The sequence below is a fragment of the Hemiscyllium ocellatum genome, chromosome 18 (assembly GCF_020745735.1).
Source record: "Hemiscyllium ocellatum isolate sHemOce1 chromosome 18, sHemOce1.pat.X.cur, whole genome shotgun sequence".
Lineage (NCBI taxonomy): Eukaryota > Metazoa > Chordata > Chondrichthyes > Orectolobiformes > Hemiscylliidae > Hemiscyllium > Hemiscyllium ocellatum.
This window is the reverse complement of record NC_083418.1, coordinates 51,617,313-51,637,409: the sequence shown is the minus strand read 5'-3', so window position 1 is coordinate 51,637,409 and position 20,097 is coordinate 51,617,313. Positions and strand designations below refer to the sequence as shown.

At 40.2% G+C, this 20,097-nt stretch overlaps 1 protein-coding gene across 6 annotated transcripts in view; it reads left to right on the top strand.

Annotated features, from left to right (window-relative positions):
* Positions 1-14,570, top strand: part of mrvi1 (murine retrovirus integration site 1 homolog) — a 120,191-nt gene extending 105,621 nt beyond the window's left edge. For 3 of the 6 annotated variants that reach the window (XM_060838990.1, XM_060838994.1, XM_060838989.1), the window contains 5 exons: positions 143-223; positions 4,179-4,321; positions 5,448-5,570; positions 9,469-9,597; positions 11,731-14,570. In XM_060838990.1, the coding sequence (XP_060694973.1) occupies positions 143-223; positions 4,179-4,321; positions 5,448-5,570; positions 9,469-9,597; positions 11,731-11,977 (723 nt within the window). In that variant the 3' untranslated portion in view covers positions 11,978-14,570. The remainder of the gene's footprint in view (positions 1-142; positions 224-4,178; positions 4,322-5,447; positions 5,571-9,468; positions 9,598-11,730) is intronic. The other 3 variants (XM_060838992.1, XM_060838991.1, XM_060838993.1) reach the window with 3 other exon arrangements.
* Positions 14,571-20,097: the final 5,527 nt, after the last annotated feature.

Below are 20,097 nucleotides of genomic sequence, written 5' to 3'. Positions count from 1 at the left end.
ATCGGGCAGCTGTGTCAATGGTTCACTTTTCTTTCTAAAGTGTTAGCGCCCAGTTTTGCTGAAGGTTTCATCCCTGCTGACGTGTTGCTCAGTGTTACGAATTTAACCATTTCAATATTACAAATGTTATATTTTCTTTCAGACTGTACCTCGCAGGAGGGTCAGTGTAGCAGTGGTTCCAAAGTTTATTAACTTTCCTGGGCAGCCTGCAATTGTCACCATGGTAAGTCAACAACTTACTTATTATCAGAGTTTAAGAGAAAAGGTGACAACTTGTATGAGCCATATAACAAATAATGTAATTGCATTGAATTAAATATAATTAACATTAGAGAAATACTTTATTTGGCCCAACAGTTTCATGCCATTGTTTGTGCTCTGCACAAGCATCTTCCTTTCTAATTTCATCTCCCCCTACAAGCATAACTTTCTACTCCTTTCTCCCTCATGTACTTCTCTAGTTTTACCTTAAAAGTGTCTGTGCTATTCACGTCAGCTACTCCATGTGGTAAGAGACCACAGAAATCTTCAAATATTTGATGAATGAAAGGGAACATTTTTGATTTATATAGGGAGACAGCAATGAGTGAGAGTAATTGGGTAACCCAACAGAAACGTTGACATATTCTTAGCATTCCTGGAACCAACTTCCCCATGCCTTATTTGTCATGCTAAACTGTACAATCATACATTCACTATTTTGAAATGACATACCCAGTTTGCAAGTGCCTTAATGTTCTCTGATTAGATTAGATTAGACTCCATACAGTGTGGAACAGGCCCTTCGGCCCAACAAGTCCACACCGACCCTCTGAAGAGTAACCCACCCAGGCCCATTTCCTTCTGACTAATGCACCTAGTGCTATGGGCAATTTAGCATGGCCAATTCACCTAACCGGCACATTATTGGATTGTGGGAGGAAACCAGAACACCTGGAGGCAACCCATGCAGACACTGGGAGAATGTGCAAACTCCACACAGACAGTCGCCAGAGGCTGGAATTGAACCCTGGTCCCTGGCACTCTGAGGCTGCAGTGCTAACCACTGAGCCATTGTGTCGCTGTTGGTTTTTTGATAAATCCTTGTTCAGGATTGCAAGTTTGTGGAAGAATGAAGGACTGTGACTATTAACTCCTTATTTTCTTTGCTATTTTCAAAATTAATTACTCCACTTTTGATCTTTCATCAATGCATGTCTGATTAGCTTTTGATAATGTTGAAATATCACAGAAATCTTCAAATATTTGATGAATGAAAGGGAACATTTTTGATTTATACAGGGAGACAGCAGTGAGTGAGAGTAATTGGGTAACCCAACAAAAACGTTGATATAAAGACAACCAGCTGAAAGTTGATCTGATGAATATAAATGTGCACCTAAAAATGAAAGGTGGAATGTGTCATATCTCTGTGGTTAAAAGGAGAAATTGAATCTAATTTGATATTTAGAATAGAAACATATGATTCAGTTAGGGCTTTCAATACAGTAAATAACATGATGAATATGCAAAGATTACTGGAATATGAAAAAGATATTAGTAAACAACATAAAGAAAAATAGGTTTAATTAGCATTTTCAAAAGTAATGATTGTAAGAGATGAAGATAATGGGGGGTGAAGGAAATAGCTAATTATGAAGAGTTAAAGAGTGATGGCAGTGGGGAGTAAATAGTGTTGCTTTTTGCAAATGATGACAAAGCACTGATATGGGTGAATTGAACGCAAAGAGAACTGGAATTTTAAAAAGTGGTTCTGAAAGCAGTAGCAGATTGAAGTTGGATTAGTCACTGGATCCTGAAGATTGCACCCTTGTATGTTGAAAGCAGGAGCATAGACAGAAATCACTGGCCCCAGTGTGGCTTCTGACCTGCACCCCTAACCTTATCCCACTCCTGTCCCATGTTATGGTTATTGGGCCTTGATGTATCCCCTTTTCTGGGTCCTGATTTAAAGAGGAACAGAGGAGATAACAGTTGAGGTTTTGACCATATCTGGTTTCAGAAAGCAGCTCACCATTTTCCCAAAGCCAATTAGGAATCAATAATAAATGCTGGTCGAGATAACAATGTAGGATTGTGTGAATGAACAAAAGAAACTAAGTTTTTTGCAGAATTAAGGTTTTGAACATGAGATACAAGATGATGAGAGAAGGAGCTTTGTATGCATTGGGTGATAATGACCTGGAAATTGTTGCTTATGAGGTTGGTGGAAGAAAAGATAATCGATGATTTAATTTTTTTACAGCTGGACAGGGCATTGGTGTGGCTGCACCTGGAGTAATACGCGCAATTTTGATCTCAAACTTATGGAAGTATGTACTCTGGATTTCAGAGAAAGTTGACTGGCTTGTTTGCTGGGATATCTTATAAAGAAAAGTGGGTCTGTAATCATTGTCATTTAGGATTGAGCAGTGATCAGTTTGAAAACGTCAGTTTTTGAAGGGGCTTAATTTAATAAATGATCCGAAGATATTTCCCTTTTAGGAGCAATCTATAATTAGGAAGCATAGTTTAAAAATAAGGTGTCTCTCATTTAGATGGTGAACAGGATGAATTTCTCATTCTGGAGGGTTGTTGTTCTTTGGAATTCTCATCCACAGAAAGTACAGGAGACTGAGCTATTGAACACATTCAAGGATGACTTTAGAGCTTTTTAATCTACATTATGGGGAGGAGGCAGGAAAATGGGCTAAGGCTACAATCCAAATTATTGTGACCTTACTGAATGGTAGCATAGACCTCGGCTGAATGACCTACTCCTGTTCCAATTCCTTATGATTTGATTTGATTTATTGTAGGCACATGTATCTTAGTACAGTGAAAAGCATTGTTTTGAGAGCAGTGTAGGCAGATGACAGCAAACAAGGACATATAGATCATAGGGTGGTTACACAGAGCAGGCATACAAGTTAACAACTACGCAGGAGGTGTTCAAAGCAAGATCAACATTATTTGAAGTTAGAGAGTCCATTCAGCAGCCTAATAACAGCAGAGAAGAAACTGTTCTTGAATCTTTTGGTGCATGTGTTCACACTTCTATATCTTCTGTTTGACAGAAATGGTTGGACGGGATGGGAAGGCTCTTTGATGATATTGGCAGCCTTTCCACAGCAATGAGAAGTGTAGTTGGAGTCCATGGATGGGAGGTTATCTTTCGTGATGGTCTGGGCTATGCACACAACCTTCTGCAGTTTCTTATGATCCTGGGCGGAGCAATTGCCATACCAGACTGTTATGCTCCTGGATAGTATGCTTTCTATGGTGATCTATTGATCAAAAGGAAATTGAATGGATAATTAAGAAAGATAAACAAATGGGGCCATATGGGCGCAGTGGGGTAATGGGATTGACTCATTTGCTCTACAGCTGACTATCATTGATCTGATAGGCTGAGTTGCCTCTTCCAGCACTGTTCTGATCCTTTGACAGAGGACATTTGATGAGATTCTTAACAAGATGCATCAAGTGATGAAGGAACTGCTTGCGTTGAATTCTCATAGGTTTAACAACATTGGAATCAATATAAGCACATCTATTTTTAAAAGAAAATTACTGCATATGCTGAGAATCTGAAATAAAAACAGGCAATGCTAAACAATCACCAGGTCTGGCAGCATCTGTAGAGAGTGAAACAGAGCTAACATTTTAGGTTAAAGCTTTGCCTTCTGTAAAAGGTTTGTTGACCTGAAACAGTGACTTCCTACTTTTCTATTGCTGGAAATGATGTCTAAATTGCTGAGTGTTTTCAGCGTTTCCTGATATTAGCACAACATATCATCATGTTCTCTTTTTGTGTGCTGATATCATTTAGCCTAACCGTTGTTGTGAAGACCTTTGATGAATTATCTCTTGCAATCTTAATTGTGTTCAACTGGAATCCTTTCAGCATTGTACAGCACAGCTGTGCTCAGCATCTTTCTGCTGCAGCTGATAGCTTAATGAAGCATATCAACTCTCTAGGTCAACACAATGTTATATATGTGTACACCTTTGAAGGGATTGGCAATGGCAGATATAATCTTATCCTTGGAGATTTGCAGCAGGTGACCAAAGTCTCAGTGCTGAGCTATTATTCCTGAACCAATATAAATATGTACATTAAAAAAATTCCTGAACTGCCTCATCAAAAAAGCCTAGTTGACAAATACTTTTCCTTTTGTTGTTTCCTTCTTTTGTAGGCAGAAACAACGAACAATGCCAGCAGCTCCAGCACTGTCACTACCACCACCATCGGTCCCAGTAGCTCCAGCAGCATCAATGCCAGCAGCTCCAGTGGGATTAACATGTATCCTAGTCCGACACTGGCTCCTCTCGCCGAACAGTGAGTACATCAACAATGTTTAAATATCATCTGAGAATTTTTAGAATTATTTATTTCTTCTGGAGATGTGGGCATCGTGGACAAAGCTACCATTCCTTGCCCATCCCTAGTTTCCTTGGGAAGGTGGTGGAAGGCTTATTTTCTTGAACTACTGAGCTAATACATTGAATGACTTGCTAGGCCCCTTCAGAGGGTGCTTAAGTGTCAATTACATTTTTATGGGGCTGGAGTTACACAGAGGCCTATACAGGGTAAGAATGGCAAGAGATTTGAAATGAGTGAACTAGATGGGTTTTTGATTTGATTTATTATTGTCATGTGTACCAAAGTACAGTGCAAATGTTGTCTGATGTGCTTTGTAGGCAGATTATACCACACAAATGCAGCAGGGTAACAGAACAGAGTGCAGGATATGATTTTACAGCTGTCAAGAAGGTGCAGAGAGAGATAAGCATTAACATTGAAGAGGTCTATTAAAAGTCTGATAACAGCAGGGAAGAAGCTCTTCTTGAATCTGTTCATATGCATTTAAACTTATTTATCTCAAATTTTAGTGTTGATCTTTCTCTGCATCCTCTCTGAGGCTGTAACATATTCTGCACTCTGTTCTGCTACCCTGATGGACTTTGTATGATACAGCCTGCCTATATAGCATGCAAAACAACATTTTTCACTGTATCTCAATACTTGTGACAACAATGAATCAAACTCCATTTTAAACTCAGTAATAATCAGATAATCTGCTTTTGTGGTGTTGATTGAGGATACATTTTGGCCAAATCACCAAACATTGCTTCTCTGGACACGGTCAAAATTGTGCACTAGAATCTTTAACGTCCATCCCAGCAGGCAGTTGGATGCCTCAGTTTAATGTCTTTCTGAGAATGGCATCTCCAACAGTGCAGCACTCCTTCAGTACTGAACAAAAGCTTCAAACTTGATTTTTATTCTTAAGCCGTGGAACAAGACTTTAATTCAGCACCTTATGACTCATAGACATAAGTCGCTGATCCACTGCTGCTGCTCAAGATGCATATCTTTCCGCAAGTTCAGTGCTGGGTAAGCTTCATCTCTTTCCATTTTCCTGTAACAGTGAAGCTGAATTCTTTGTTTCCTATGTATAAAGCGGGAAGCAGAATGCTGATAAGGAGAATGAATGTCCTGCTCCCGGCAAAGTCCAACCGGTCAAGGTCGAGATAACCGGCTCAGAGACAAAAGCCAAGATTGAAGAGGAAGCTTACAATAAAGGGTAAGATTTTCCTGATGCCTGGAGAGAATGGAGTAGAATATATAGAGGTAAAACCACCCTCACAATCCACACAAGTGTTGTCTGCTGAGTGCTGAATCTCCCCATTACTCTGCAAAGACAATACAGACTCTCAGATATGACAACAGCCATTCCTTGGGTCCATTCAGGATTCTAGTGATCTTCTTACTTAGTGCTGTTTGGTAAAACCCCAAAAGGTGCTTAGAACATAGAACATAGAAAAATACAGTGCAGTACAGGCCCTGCAGCCCTTGATGTTGCGCCGATCCAAGCCCACCTAACCTACACTAGCCCACTATCCTCCATATGGCTATCCAATGCCCGTTTAAATGCCCATGAAGAGGGAGAGTCCACCGCCGTTACTGGTAAGGCATTCCATGAACTCACGACTCGCTGAGTAAAGAATCTACCCCTAACATCTGTCCTATACCTACCACCCCTTAATTTAAAGCTATGCCCCCTCGTAATATCTGACTCCATTCATGGAAAAAGGTTCGCATGGTCAACCTATCTAAACCCCTAATCATCTTGTACACCTCTATCAAGTCATCCCTAAACCTTCTTTTCTCCAATGAAAACAGCCCCAAGTGCCTCAGCCTTTCCTCATACGATCTTCCTACCATACCAGGCAACATCCTGGTAAACCTCCTCTGCTCCCGTTCCAGTGCCTCCACATCCTTCCTATAGTATGGCGACCAAAACTGCACACAATACTCCAGATGAGGCCGCACCAGAGTCTTATACAACTGCAACATGACCTCAGGACTCCGGAACTCAATTCCTCTACCAATAAAAGCCAGTACGCCATATGCCTTCTTCACAGCACTATTTACCTGGGTGGCAACTATCAGAGATCTGTGTACATGGACACCAAGATCCCTCTGCTCATCCACACTACCAAGTATCCGACCATTAGCCCAGTACACCATCTTCTTGTTACTCTTACCAAAGTGAATCACTTCACACTTAGCTACATTGAACTCCATTTGCCACCTTTCTGCCCAGCTCTGCAGCTTATCTATATCCCGCTGTAACCTGCCACATCCTTCCTCACTGTCAACAACTCCACCGACTTTCGTATCATCCGGAAACTTGCTCACCCAACCTTCTAGCCCCTCCTCCACGTCATTTATAAAAATGACAAACAGCAATGGTCCCAAAACAGATCCTTGTGGAACACCGCTAGTAACTGCACTCCAAGATGAACCTTTACCATCAACTACTACACTCTGTCTTCTTCCAGCCAGCCAATTCCTAATCCAAACCTCCAACTCCCCCTCAATGCCATACCTCTGTATTTTTTGCAGTAGCCTACCATGGGGAACCTTGTCAAACGCCTTACTAAAATCCATATACATCACATCTACCGCTTTACCCTCATCCACCTCCTTAGTCACCTTCTCAAAGAATTCAATAAGGTTTGTGAGGCACGACCTGCCCTTCACAAAACCATGCTGACTATCCTTGATCACATTATTCCTATCCAGATGTTCATAAATCCTATCCCTTACAATTCTCTCTAAGACTTTGCCCACAACAGAGGTAAGACTCATCGGCCTATAGTTACTAGGGTTATCCCTACTCCCCTTCTTGAACAAGGGAACCACATTTGCTATCCTCCAGTCTTCTGGCACTATTCCTGTAGACAACGAGGACATAAAAATCAAGGCCAATGGCTCTGCAATCTCCTCCCTTGCTTCCCAGAGAATCCTAGGATAAATGCCATCAGGCCCAGGGGACTTATCTACATTCACCCCTTCCAGAATTTCCAACACCTCTTCCCTACATATCTCAAAGCCATCCATTCTAATTAATTGTGACTCAATATTCACATCGGCAACAATGTCCTGTACCTGAGTGAATACTGACGAAAAGTATTCATTCAGTGTCTCCCCAGTTTCTTCAGCCTCCACATGCAACTTCCCACTATTATCCTTCACGGGACCTATTCCTATCCTAGTCGTCCTTTTATTCCTGACATACCTATAGAAAGCCTTTGAGTTTTCCCTAATCCTACCAACCAAGGACTTTTCATGTCCCCTCCTTGCTGTTCTTAGCTCTTTCTTTAGATCATTCCTGGCTACCTTATAACTCTCAATCGCCCCAATTGAACCTTCACGCCTCATCTTTACATAGGCCGCCCTCTTCCCTTTAACAAGGGATTCCAATTCCTTATTAAACCATGGCTCCCTCACACGACCCTTTCCTCCCTGCCTGACAGGTACATACTTATGGACACTCAGTAGTTGCTCCTTGAGCAAGCTCCACATATCAATTGCACCCTTCCCTTGAAGCCTACTTTTCCAAGCCACGCATCCTAAGTCATGCCTCACCGCATCATAATTTCCCTGCCCCCAGCTATAACTCTTGCTCTGTAGTGCACACTTATCCCTCTCCATCACTAGAGTAAAAGTCACCGAATTGTGGTCACTGTCCCCAAAGTGCTCACCTACCTCCAATTCTAACACCTGGCCTGGTTCGTTACCCAGAACCAAATCCAGTATGGCCTCACTTCTTGTTGGCCTGTCTACATATTGTGTCAGGAAACCCTCCTGTACTCGTCAGGAAACCCTCCTGCTTCTGATCCATTAGCTCAGGAGTTTAACTTATTCTCCTGTCAACCATTCTCAGTCCCAACATTGTTCTATTTCTCTTGCTGCATTTTCTATAAATCTCCATAATGGAATCTTGGGAATAATGGAAGTCCTTTGATAGCTCCTTATGTAGAGCATTCACATCCAAATCAGACATCCATTTGTCCCTTCATTGCTCCAGAAAGGCTCCCAGTAAGTCAATGCATTGATTTTAAAATTCTTATCGTTTTTTTCAAATCCCTTAACTAGCTGACCTCTCCCAATTGCTTCAAACTCCTCCAGCTTCATAATAGTCAGAGATGTTTGCACTTTTCTATTTCAGGCTGCTTGAGCGTCCCTGCTTTAACCACTCATCCATTGACAGCCATTCCTTTAGTTGCTGGGTTTAAACTCTGCAATTCTCTCTCTAAACCTTGCCCCATTTCCACTTCTCTGTCTTCCTTTATGGAGCCCCTTAAGCCTGCCTCTTTGCCCAATATTTTGATCATCTGTTCTAAGAATTTATTATATGGCTGAGTAATTAATCTTGGGTCCAATGTTTTACAGCGTTAAAGGTGCTATCAATGGAAATACTTGTATTTGTTCGCTCTTGATACTAGTGGAAATGATCATTGATTGGTGAGATTAAAAACCTCTTTTCAGGCAGTCCTTGGAATCAAGGATGACTTATTTCCTGTCCGGAATGATGGCTTCTAAACTTGCTGATAAATGCAATGTGCAATCTGCACCCACTGTCACATGTAAGGCAGGTGTTGCTGGGAGGGACAGGTGGATGAGTACTTTGTAGGTTTGTGCACACTTCCCAACATCTTAACTTCTGCTCTAATATTTAACAGCTACTAGGAGGCTTTGAAGGCGTAGCTAAAGTGCTTCCACTGGAATCCTGAGAGTTTCCTGTCATTATCAAATTCCAAGTAGAGCAGATACTTCAGGTTCTAATGTCAGGCACAAGAGCGATATATTAGCAGAGTTGGTTTAACTGATTAATGTTGGCTTACTAAAGGACACTACGTTTGGGCACACCCCCTTGCTGTTTGATTTGACTAATCTTGTGAAAACTTCTCCAGAGCTTTGAATTGCCTGCTGCAGTTTGTCTGAGTTTCCCCAATAGGTTGTCTCAGTAGCACGAGAAAGGGCTGTACTAATATCGGTGCAGGATATTGTGTGGGCTTGTGTGGACATTGCACCCAAACTGCACACAACAACCATTCCCTATCTGTATTTATAGTCAATGCAATGTGATGTAAAAGTTGTGCAAAGTTTTATAAACATTTTTTGCCTCCAAGTTACCAAGAAGGTTTGAAAGCCCAACTCAGCCAGGAGCAGAAGGAGTTGCATGACATCCCTGAGAAGGTAGAGGAGCACAACACAGAGAAACAACCAGAAATCAGCTTCAAAGAAGCAAGGAAATGCAGGTGGGTTCCTGAAATTTTTATCATTCTAACGAAAAGGTTTGCTGCGTTATTTATGGGATTTCTATCCAATATATTGTTCTGTCCCCAGTTTAATATGGCACATCACAAATTACACAAGCTGATTTTAAGCATTCAGGGTATAATATCCCAGATTCAGTGTTCAATACCCCAGATTTGAATCCCCAGAAGAGACAGTGAGGTAGTGGTGAAAATATTGTACCAGAGGCCTGGGCTGATGCTTTGGGAACATGAGAACATAGAACATAGAACATGGAAAAATACAGCGCAGTACAGGCCCTTCGGCCCTCGATGTTGCGCCGACCAAAGCCTACCTAACCCATTAAATGGAAATTGTTCTGGCAGGACGGGTACGCTGGTCTTGGAGGGATTGCATTGCAGATTCACCAGAACAATACTGGACAAAATGGGCATTCCGTTATGAGGACAGCTTGCATATACTGAACGTATATTCAGTTTAATCGAAAATATTAATTAATTGAAGGATTAAGATGTTGAAAAATGCAATAAAGTAGATAGAAACAATTTACCTCTGGATGGGGATTATTCAGAACCAAGGTTGTATTAGACATTCAGGGGTGATATCACCAAACACCTCTTCAGAGTAGTGGAAATTTAGAACACTCTCCCAAAAAAAAACTGTTGATGATTTGCAAGTTTTGGGATGCATGGATCCTTCAAGACTGAAATCTATAGGTTTTACTTTGATAGCATGTTCTGGAAAACAGAAAGAAAACAGGTAAGTGGAGTCAAGCTGCAGGTTAGTCTTAATCTAATTGAATAGTAACAGGCTTGTGGGTCCAGATGGGAGGATAATAAAAACACTGATTCTAAGAAACGTACAGAAGTGAAAATTATTTCCTCTCAGCTCAATTATGTTTCAATCATGTTTTATACATCCCAAGCCTACATAACTGGCAATGTCAGCGATGTTAGTTTGGAGTACTCACCAGAGTAGTACACATGGGAGGTCACTTTGGATTGAAGGCTGCATTGTGGAAGGAACTTTCTGGGTAAAGTAATAATGAAACTTTTATATTGATAACATCTAAGTGCTGATTAAAGTCCTTGCTTTGTCTGATAACAGATTGCACCAGTTTCATCACTTCCTGTAAACAAAAACTTATACTTCATTTACTTTCTAAAATATACCCATTCTCCCGATTACATATTTTGGGCATAAAATGCTTAGTTTATGTCGCACTGTTTCTGTCAGTGCACAGATGCCTTTAGAATCCTGAGCTTCCCACAGTTCCTCTGCAATCCCAGGTCACTCTGATCATATAGGACTGCTACACAACTACACAGTCCTTTGCTCTTGGCACCACAGGGGCTCTGGGTTCAGTCTGTGAGCACAAAGTTCTAGCTCAATAAATCAAAGAGGGAAATGCACCTGAGTTGCTCCAGAGATTGAGTTGAGAAAAGATGTTCACTCATCTTTTGCAAGTAATAAAAAATGGTGTCTCTGTCTGTTTCTGTCTCTCATGCTTTACTTTGTTGACTATTTAACTCTGCCTCTCCCACTCTGTCCCAATTTCTAACTTTGTTTTATTTTCTTTTTCTCTGTCTTTACTTGTCTCTGTGTCTCTTGTTCTCATGTTCACTCTCCCTCTATCTCTTTGTTATTTTCTACCTCCCTGCCATCATCTGCTCTCTGTTCTGACACTCTATCCCTTTTACTATCTTTTTCACTCTCTCTTTGTTTTCTTCCTCTGCATTCTTCTGCCCTCTTGTCTTCTTCTGTCTCTTTTGTTCCATTCTACTACTCTCTTCATCTCTTTTTTGCTTGTATGTTCTTCTTTATCACTCTATCGCTTTCTTTTTGCTTCACTCATTCCCTGGCTCTCTTTCTCTCTCTCTCGCTCTTTTTCTCCATCTCTTACTTCCTCTACATTCATTATCCTGTCTCTCTTCTATCTCTTTTCTGTGTTTATCTTTTTCATTTGTCTATCTGTTTCCTCACCCTGTCTTCCTTTCTTCTTGTCTGTCTCTGTCTTGCTTAATCTGTGTTTGGCATCTCTTTGTTTCTGGATCTCTCTTTGTCTATCTCTCCCTCTCTTGATTTCTCTGGTCCCCTTCTCTGTATATCTCTCTCTCTCATTCCCCTTCTCACAGTAAGTTTGAAGAAGTTTCAGAGCTGATTGACAGACTGTGCCCAAAGTGTTTGAGACATCGCAGTGCAATCTGGATTGTGGGGGCTGTGGTCCTATTCTTTGCTGTTCTCATCAGTATCTTCAGCTCCATCCATTATCCGTGCAGTGATCTATCGGACACTCCAAACAGGAAGAGCAGCTGCTCGGCAGTGCAGAAATATCTCTGGCCCTTCTCAGGATCACGACACAAGAATCGAGCACAGGTGTAAGGGAAAGTTTGAATTTCTGGGGGAGCGAGAGCACAAATCATTCCACAATCAAACACCAGGGAGACAGCTTTCACAAGACTTCTAAAGGCGTGTGAACACAGGCATTTATAGAACCATCGTCGCTTGAACCATCCACCAACACAGTGAGCAGCTGCTAACTTACAACTAGGAACAGCATAGTTTACATAGCCCTCTAAGAAATTCAAATTATTTAACTGTTTTATCCTAAAAGGTGTTTAATCATTTGATTGTTTCTGTGTTTAAATATTGATTAATGGGTGTAACTAAATATTCATACTTCTGAACAATCTTGTTGCAAACTGTTTCCTATTTTAGTTCTGTTAGCTGGAAGACAAATCAGGTGATTTTTAACTTTAGTTATATTGTTTCTATTGTTCCTACCTGATTTTAATTTTTCATGACAAATTACCCAAAATAGGACAGGCCAACACTGGTTGTGATCAAACTCTACCATGCTCTAGTCAGCCCCACCTTGGACCATTGTGTCATGTTCCAGTAATGGAAACAATGGAACAACACTCATACACTGGAGGCAGAGCAGAGAAGGAGTGCATATCTAAGAGCATCAAAGGGTCAGAGTAATGAAAATACTGGAAAGACAGTTTTGAAAGGAGAGATCTGAGAAGTGATCTTAAACAGTTTGTTAAAATAAATAAAGACTGCAAATTAAACCAGAAGAGCCAGATAAGGGAGAACAAATTCAAATTGATTAATAAAAGACCAGTTCAAGCTAATCAATGTCAAATCCAGCTCTTTTTTCTTTACACATGGAATAAAAGCTTGGAAAAGGGAGTGGGAGGTAACAACCGAGAGGCAGTTTAGGGATAGAAGCATTTTCATTGATGGGTGAGGAGAATCTATTGGTTCATTCCTGATGAATTAATGTTCAGAGAGACCTTCCACACTCCCTATGGTTTTTGAACCTTCACTTTTAATAATTATTTCAAGAGTGAGGAGTTTCACTTGTTAGTACATTGCAACGTGAACTTCGAACTGTTGTGCCTCTTAAGAGGGACCTGAAACAATAAACAGAAAAAGGAAAATAAGGACACAAACTGAAATCTCCAAAGAATCAGATCTGCTCTGCCATCTCCTATCCAGGCTCACTTTCTCCTCAGACTTTTAATCTGGGTTACAACATTCACCCTCTATTCCTTCTACTACCCTGAATTTAGAACCTGAATGTTAGTGCAAGTCACTGCTGTCTTCACTGCCTCACATTGATCCATCCTGAATGATATACCCCATCCTCACCTGAGCATTCCCAACTGGAGATTCAACAGATCAGGGGGCATTTACCTCATCTCTTGCCACAGCTATTTAGGAAGATCAGTGTGTGAAGAAAGAATCTGGAGAAATCCCAGCAGAGATTTCAACCCCAACGTTTGCCATCTTTTGTGATCAGACAATTCATTTTTATAATGATCTTGCTTAATTCAGGGGCAAACCCACAAGTAATTTTTCACCTTTGTTTTATGGTTTTAAAAATCATCATAGAAGCAAGATAAGAGGCTTAGGTGTTAGCTGAGAGGCAACTGTACATAAATCCACCTTTTTGTTATTCATTCACTTGATGTGAGAGTTTCTGGCAAAGCCAACATTTAATCCCAGTGAGAAAGTGGCGCTAGCTGCCATCTTAACCACTGCAGTCCACATGGTGTAGGGACACTTGAATGCTGTTGATAAGGGTGTTCAAGAATTTTGACCCATTAACAGGGAAAGAATGACAATATATTTTGAAATCAGAGTGGATGCCTTACAGGAAAACTTACAGGTGGTGGTGTTTCCATTCATCTGCTACAAGGTGGTAGATGTTTTGGGTTTGGAAGGTGCTGTGAAGAAGCCTTTATGATCTGCAACACTGCATCTTGTAAATGGTACACATTGCTGCCACTGAGTGCTAGTGATGGAAGGAGTGCTCTTCAAGTGGGCTGATATGTCCTGGGTTGATGACAACTTCCCAAGGGTCAATAGAACTACACTCATTCAGGCAAGTGGAGAGTATTCCATCGCACTCCTGACTTGTGCTATGTAAATCGTGGACAAGCTTTGAGGAGTCAGGAGGAGAGTTATTTGCTGCAGACATCCCAACCATTGATCTGCTTTTGTAGTCACAATATTTACGTGGCTGGTCCAGTTAAATATGTTGGTACATTTTGTATATGTTCTCAGCTGTCCTGGATTAATTAATGGCAAATTTAAATAATAAATAGCTAATATTATGCTGAACTGAACCTTACACAAAAATTAAAAATGCCAGATTAATAATTGTGTGCAGTGACTGCGATGGTAATGTCCTTATTCTAAGATAATAAGATAATACTTAAATTTATAGGCCTGTTGTAAAGTGCAATATTTATGAGCAGTGGAATTGATTGGGCAAGGGTCCTCCACCAAAGCACTGAGAACATATGAAAGTAACAAAATAATATTCTTCCTCCATGTCTGAATGTTATCATATTATATCAATATCCATGTAAAGATTTGCACGTTTAAGCTAACACAATGTACTGTATAGTCCCACATACTTGATTTTGTTAAAATAAAGTTTACCTAAAATGTCTCTGTGTAACTTGTTTGACAAGAGATTTTTTTCCTATTTAGAACCTTAAGGATTTATAACAGTAGGAGACTGTCAGCTCGTTGCATTTGTGCCAATTCTTTGCTACATCAATATCAAACTGAATGGCATAGCCAATTAGATGGTGGTTTATACAAACTGATGCTACTGTCCTGCTCTCTCCTGAAGAACTTTACATGAATCCAAAACTAACTCTGCTGCCCAGCTGTCTCCCTGTATCCCTGGTCCCACTGATCTCACTGTTCCTGTCTCTTCCTGTAGCCCTTCTTCAATTACATGCTATTGCTACCACTCCACCCCGATAGTTTTATGATCTCTTACTTTTTCTTAAGTAACTATCCAGTTTTTCATTAAAAGATATATTGATTTTTGCCTCATACCTCCCCTTGGTAAAATATTCTGTACTCTGACAGTCTTCTGTGTAATAACATCTCACAAAATGCTATCCTCAGTCTTTTAATAACAACTTTAAAGTGATGACCTCCTCAGCACTGACTCCCCAACCAAAGGAAACAATCTTTCCTGTACCCACTCTGAAAGTATGTCCAGCCTGTCCTCATGCCTCCAAAATAACATCTAGGTAAATCAACCACTTTGCACTAATGTGACCTCCAAAACTGCACGTAGTTTCTAACTGTGGTTTAGTGGTTTGTACAAAGTTAACCATTTCTTCTTCAATTTTGTATTCTATGCCTCCAGTTGTAAAACCACATTTTCTACTGGTCTTTCAATGAAAGGTATTTTATACGTAGTCATTGGATGTGTGGGTCACTTGCCAGCTCAGATTTATTGCCCATTATTATCTATCCTGGAGAAGGTAGAGTGAGCTACCTGGAAATGCTGCAGTCTTGGTGTTTAGGGACACTCAGAACTGTTAGGAAGGTAATTCTGGAATTTGAGCCCATAACAGTGAAAGAACAACAGAATGTTGTGTGGATTGTAGGGAAAGTTGCAGGTGTTTGTCTTCCCTTATATGATCTGCCCTTGTCCTAAATGATAGACGTTTTGGGTTTGGAAGATGCTGTCAAAGCAGCATTGGTGAGTTACTGCAGTGCATCTTGTAGATGGTACACACTGTTGTGACTGTATACCAGTTGTGATGGGATTAAATATTTACAATATTGGAAAGTGTGCCAATTAAGCAGGCTATTTTATCCTGAGTAGAGCTGAGCTTCTTGTATGTTGATGGAGTTGGATCAATCAGACAAGTGGACAAAATTGCATCATACTTCTGACTTGTGCATTGTAGTTGGTGGGATAGACATTGAGGAGTTGGGAGGTGAATTAGTTGCCACAGAATTCCTAGTTTCTAACTTGCTCCTACAGCCACAGTATTTGTATGGCTACTCCATTTCAGTTTCTAATGAACAGTAACATTGATGGTGGAGAATTCAATGATGGAAATACCATGGTGCATTTCTTACCCAAAGTGCATTATATCCAAGCAAGTATATTTGAAATGAATTTTAGTGTTGGAAATGTGGCAGCCAAAGTTTACATAACAAGCTCCCAAAAATAGTCATGTTGATAGTTTGCATATTGTATTGTTCCAATCAAGTGAGCAGGAGTAAATCAGTTCCCCTCTTGTCAATCTCGTCCATTAGCAATATCAAAGATTTATATTCTTTTTCACACAAGGTTTAGCAAATTGTAATTAGAATGGAGTTAACTAGTGCTCCAGAAACAAAAAGAATCTAAATCACAGGTCTTCATGAGTGAAAGGAAGTAATTTATCTGGCTAACCCTGACAAAAAATAAAATATTAAAGCATAAATACGCACCTGTACAAAGTTAAAGAGGGGTTGTGCCCATTCTAAAACAGAAATAAAATAATTCACAGTTTACAATTCTTAGGGTGTCCATTTATGTGAAAGATTTTAATCTGGGATCAAATTTATTTGATTGATGATTGGTGTCCTCAACAGTGGTGAATACTTTCTCTTGTCTTTTAAATTTTCTTGTTCTGATGTTTCCTTACAATCAACTGAACAACTGGGCCTTTTTCATTCTTCAGAGGCTGAGAAATCACTTCCCTTACCTTTGGAGAAGCCGGTATTGGACTGGGCTATACAAAGTTAAAAATCACACAACACTAGGTTATAGTCCAACAGGTTTAATTGGAAGCACTAGCTTTCATCAGGTGGATGAAGGAGCGGTGCTCCAAAAGCTAGTGCTTCCAATTAAACCTGTTGGACTATAACCTGGTGTTGTGTGATTTTTAACTTCCTTTACCTTGTTTCAGTTGCAAATCCATCTCCTGTCCTCTGCCAAAAGCTGCTGTTTGTATTCCAATCCTTGTTTCCAAGCCTGATAATTGTAATAATGTCTTTCACCTCAAATATGTGAAATTTAACATTAATGTGAGATGGGAATTTCTTAACGCCTGACCGATTAAAAATGTCAGACAATTTTTGTTTATTCCACATTGATTTCATGAATTGTGGCTAAACAGTATGGTCAGTTGATTGCTGGAGCCATTTTGAGTCAGTGTTTTTTTCCTTTTTAAAACCATTTTAGAGGCATAGAGTCAAATAATCATGGAGATGTAGAGCATGGAAGCAGACCCTTTGGCCCAACTCGTCCATTCCGACCAGATATCCTAACCTAACCTAGTCCCATTTTCCAACATTTGGCCCATATCCCTCTAAACCCTTCCTATTCATATACTTATCCAGATGCCTTTTAAACGCTGCAGTTGTACCAGCCTCCACCAGTTCCTCTGGCAGTTTATTTCATAAGCACACCACCCTCTGCATGAAAAAGTCATCCCTTAAGTCTCTTTTATATCTTTCCGCTCTCACGCTCAACCTATGCCCTCTAGTTCTGGACTCCCCTACCTCAGGGAAAGGACTTGGTCTATTTATCCTATCCTCATGATTTTACAAACTTCTATAAGGTCATCCCTCAGCCTCAACACCTCCAGGGAAAATAGCCCCAGCCTGTTCAGCCTCTCCCTATAGTTCAAATTCTCCAATCCTGGCAACATCGTTGTAAATCTTTTCTGAACCCATTCAAGTTTCACAACATCCTTCCGATGGGAAGGAGACCGGAATTGCGCGCAATATTCCAACAGTGATGTAACCAATATCCTGTACAGCCACAACATGACCTCCCAACTCCTGTACTCAATACTCTGACCATTAAAGGAGGGCATACCAAATGCCTTTTCACTATCCTATCTATCTGCAATTCTACTTTTAAGGAATTATGAACTTACACTCCAAGGTCTCTTTATTGAGCAACACTCCCTAGGTCCTGACCATTAAGTGTATAAGTCCTGCTCTGATTTGCTTTTCCAAAATGCAGCACTTCACATTTATCTAAATCAAACTCCACCTGTTGCTCCTCATTCCCTTTGGCCCATCTGATCAAGATCCTGTTGTACTCTGAGGTAACTATCTTTGTTAAATATTACACCTCCAATTTTGGTGTCATCTGCAAACTTACTAACTATACCTCCTATGTTCACATCCAAATCATTTACATAAATTTTAGACCATGGCTGTCATAGGTATTAAAATCAGATGATGAATTTGAAAATAAATTGGCAATTTTTATCACTGTTGTTACAATATCCATACCAATGTAAAGATTTGCACACTTAAGCTAAAGCATTTTGTTGTATAGTGCCACATACTTGATTTTGTTGAAATAAAATTGTCCTAAAATGTTTCTGTTTAATTTGTTTGATTAAAATGATTTGCTTTGTCATTTAGAATTTGAAAGAAATGTTGGACCACAGATATATAGGGGAGAATTCTCCCTGTTCTTCAATGTAATGATTATGAGATTCCACACACCCACCTGAGAGAGAAGACAGCCTCAGTTTAACATCTGATTCAAAAGACAGCTGCTCAGTGCTCTCTAATAACTGGTACCTGGATAGTGGTCCCTCACTGCCACTCAGATTGTGCCATACTCCTTCAATTCTACCCCTCTGCCAGTGAAGTACTCACTTGCTATTGCCCCTCTGATACTGCGAAACACCTTCAGTTAAAGGCAAAGTTGCATTGTCCTACCAGACAATGCAGCTGGTCTCATCATCAAAGACAACTCGTGGATGCTTTAACCTAAGGGTAGCCATGCCTCAGGTAAGGGGTGAGATTGAGAAGGAGAGTCCTTCATGTTAACTCAGCTGTTGCAAGAATTGAGCCCACACTGTTGACATCACTCTGCATCGCAAACTGGCTGTCCAGCCAACTGAGCTAACTGATAGAACAGTGCACCCTCAGTATTACTGACTTTCTGACAGTGTGGCATTCACTCAGTAGCAACAGTGAACTTCAGTACTGCCCCCTCAATGTTAATACAGGACTGACTGCACTCAGAACTGACCCTCTGATAGAGCTGTGCTCACTCAGTATTGATGATCTGCCAAGGCTGTTCACCCTCAGTGTTGATTTTCCACCAGCACAGCTTCTTGAGTATTGACTCTCTGACAATACTGAACTCCTTCAGTACTGTTTCTCCATTAGTGCAACACTCCTCAATACCAAACCTCCAATAGGGTGACAGTCTGCGTTATGATGTCAATCTGGACATCTTTGTCAGCTTTTTACCTGGACTGGAACTTGAACCTTCTGGGTTAGATTTCACCAGCCAATGACATTTTGGGTTTGGAGCAAAGAAGAGTGAATACAACACAGGAATAGAATGAGGCTATTTAACTCGATGAGTTTATTTTGCCTTTTTAATGAGATCGTGGCTGATACATGACATCTCATTTGTCCTCTATTGCTTAATACCTTCAAATATCAAAACTCTATCAATCTCATAGTTAACATTAAGAATTGATTTATCATTGATTGCCATTGTGGAAGAGAATTCCAAATTTTTGTTATCCTTTGTGTGTAGAAGTGTTCCCCAATGTAGTAAAATATCTGGCTGGATATTTTACACTCTGCCACTAGTCCTAGACTTCCCAGCAAACAAAAATAACATCTTTATCTATGCTTGTTAAAAGCTTGAGCATTTTTATCAGATCACTCCTTAACCTTTTACACTGCAGAGAGTACACCCCTAGTTTATGTAATTTCTCTGTAATTTAACCCATGATCTCCTGGTGGTTGATGAGACTTGGCAGACGGACATGGGTCGAGAGGACCGTATACAGCAAGCAATTAGAGACAGCAAATCAGAACAGACATAGCAGAACAGAGGGAATTCAGCCTTTAAAATGAAGCAGAGTGAAAGGATTGGAAAGGTGAGTGCATTGATCCAAAGTGTGTCAAAAATTAAAATTTATGCTCCTAAACACTTCTGTATTCCCATTGAATGATCTGGTCCAATGTAGGATGGGTCTCACTGAAAGCATTTAAAATGGCTGTTTAAGAGGCCTGTACAGAACAAGTTAGTAATAGAATTCATTAACATTATCATAAAATTGCAGACATGTAAAAATGCTGACCCAATAATTTCTTATTCTGTCTCAATCAAAATCCCCAGCTGAACTGAATTCTTATCAGCAAGCTCTCGTCATTCCTTTGTAATTATAGATAGGATATCTTTTTGATTCCAA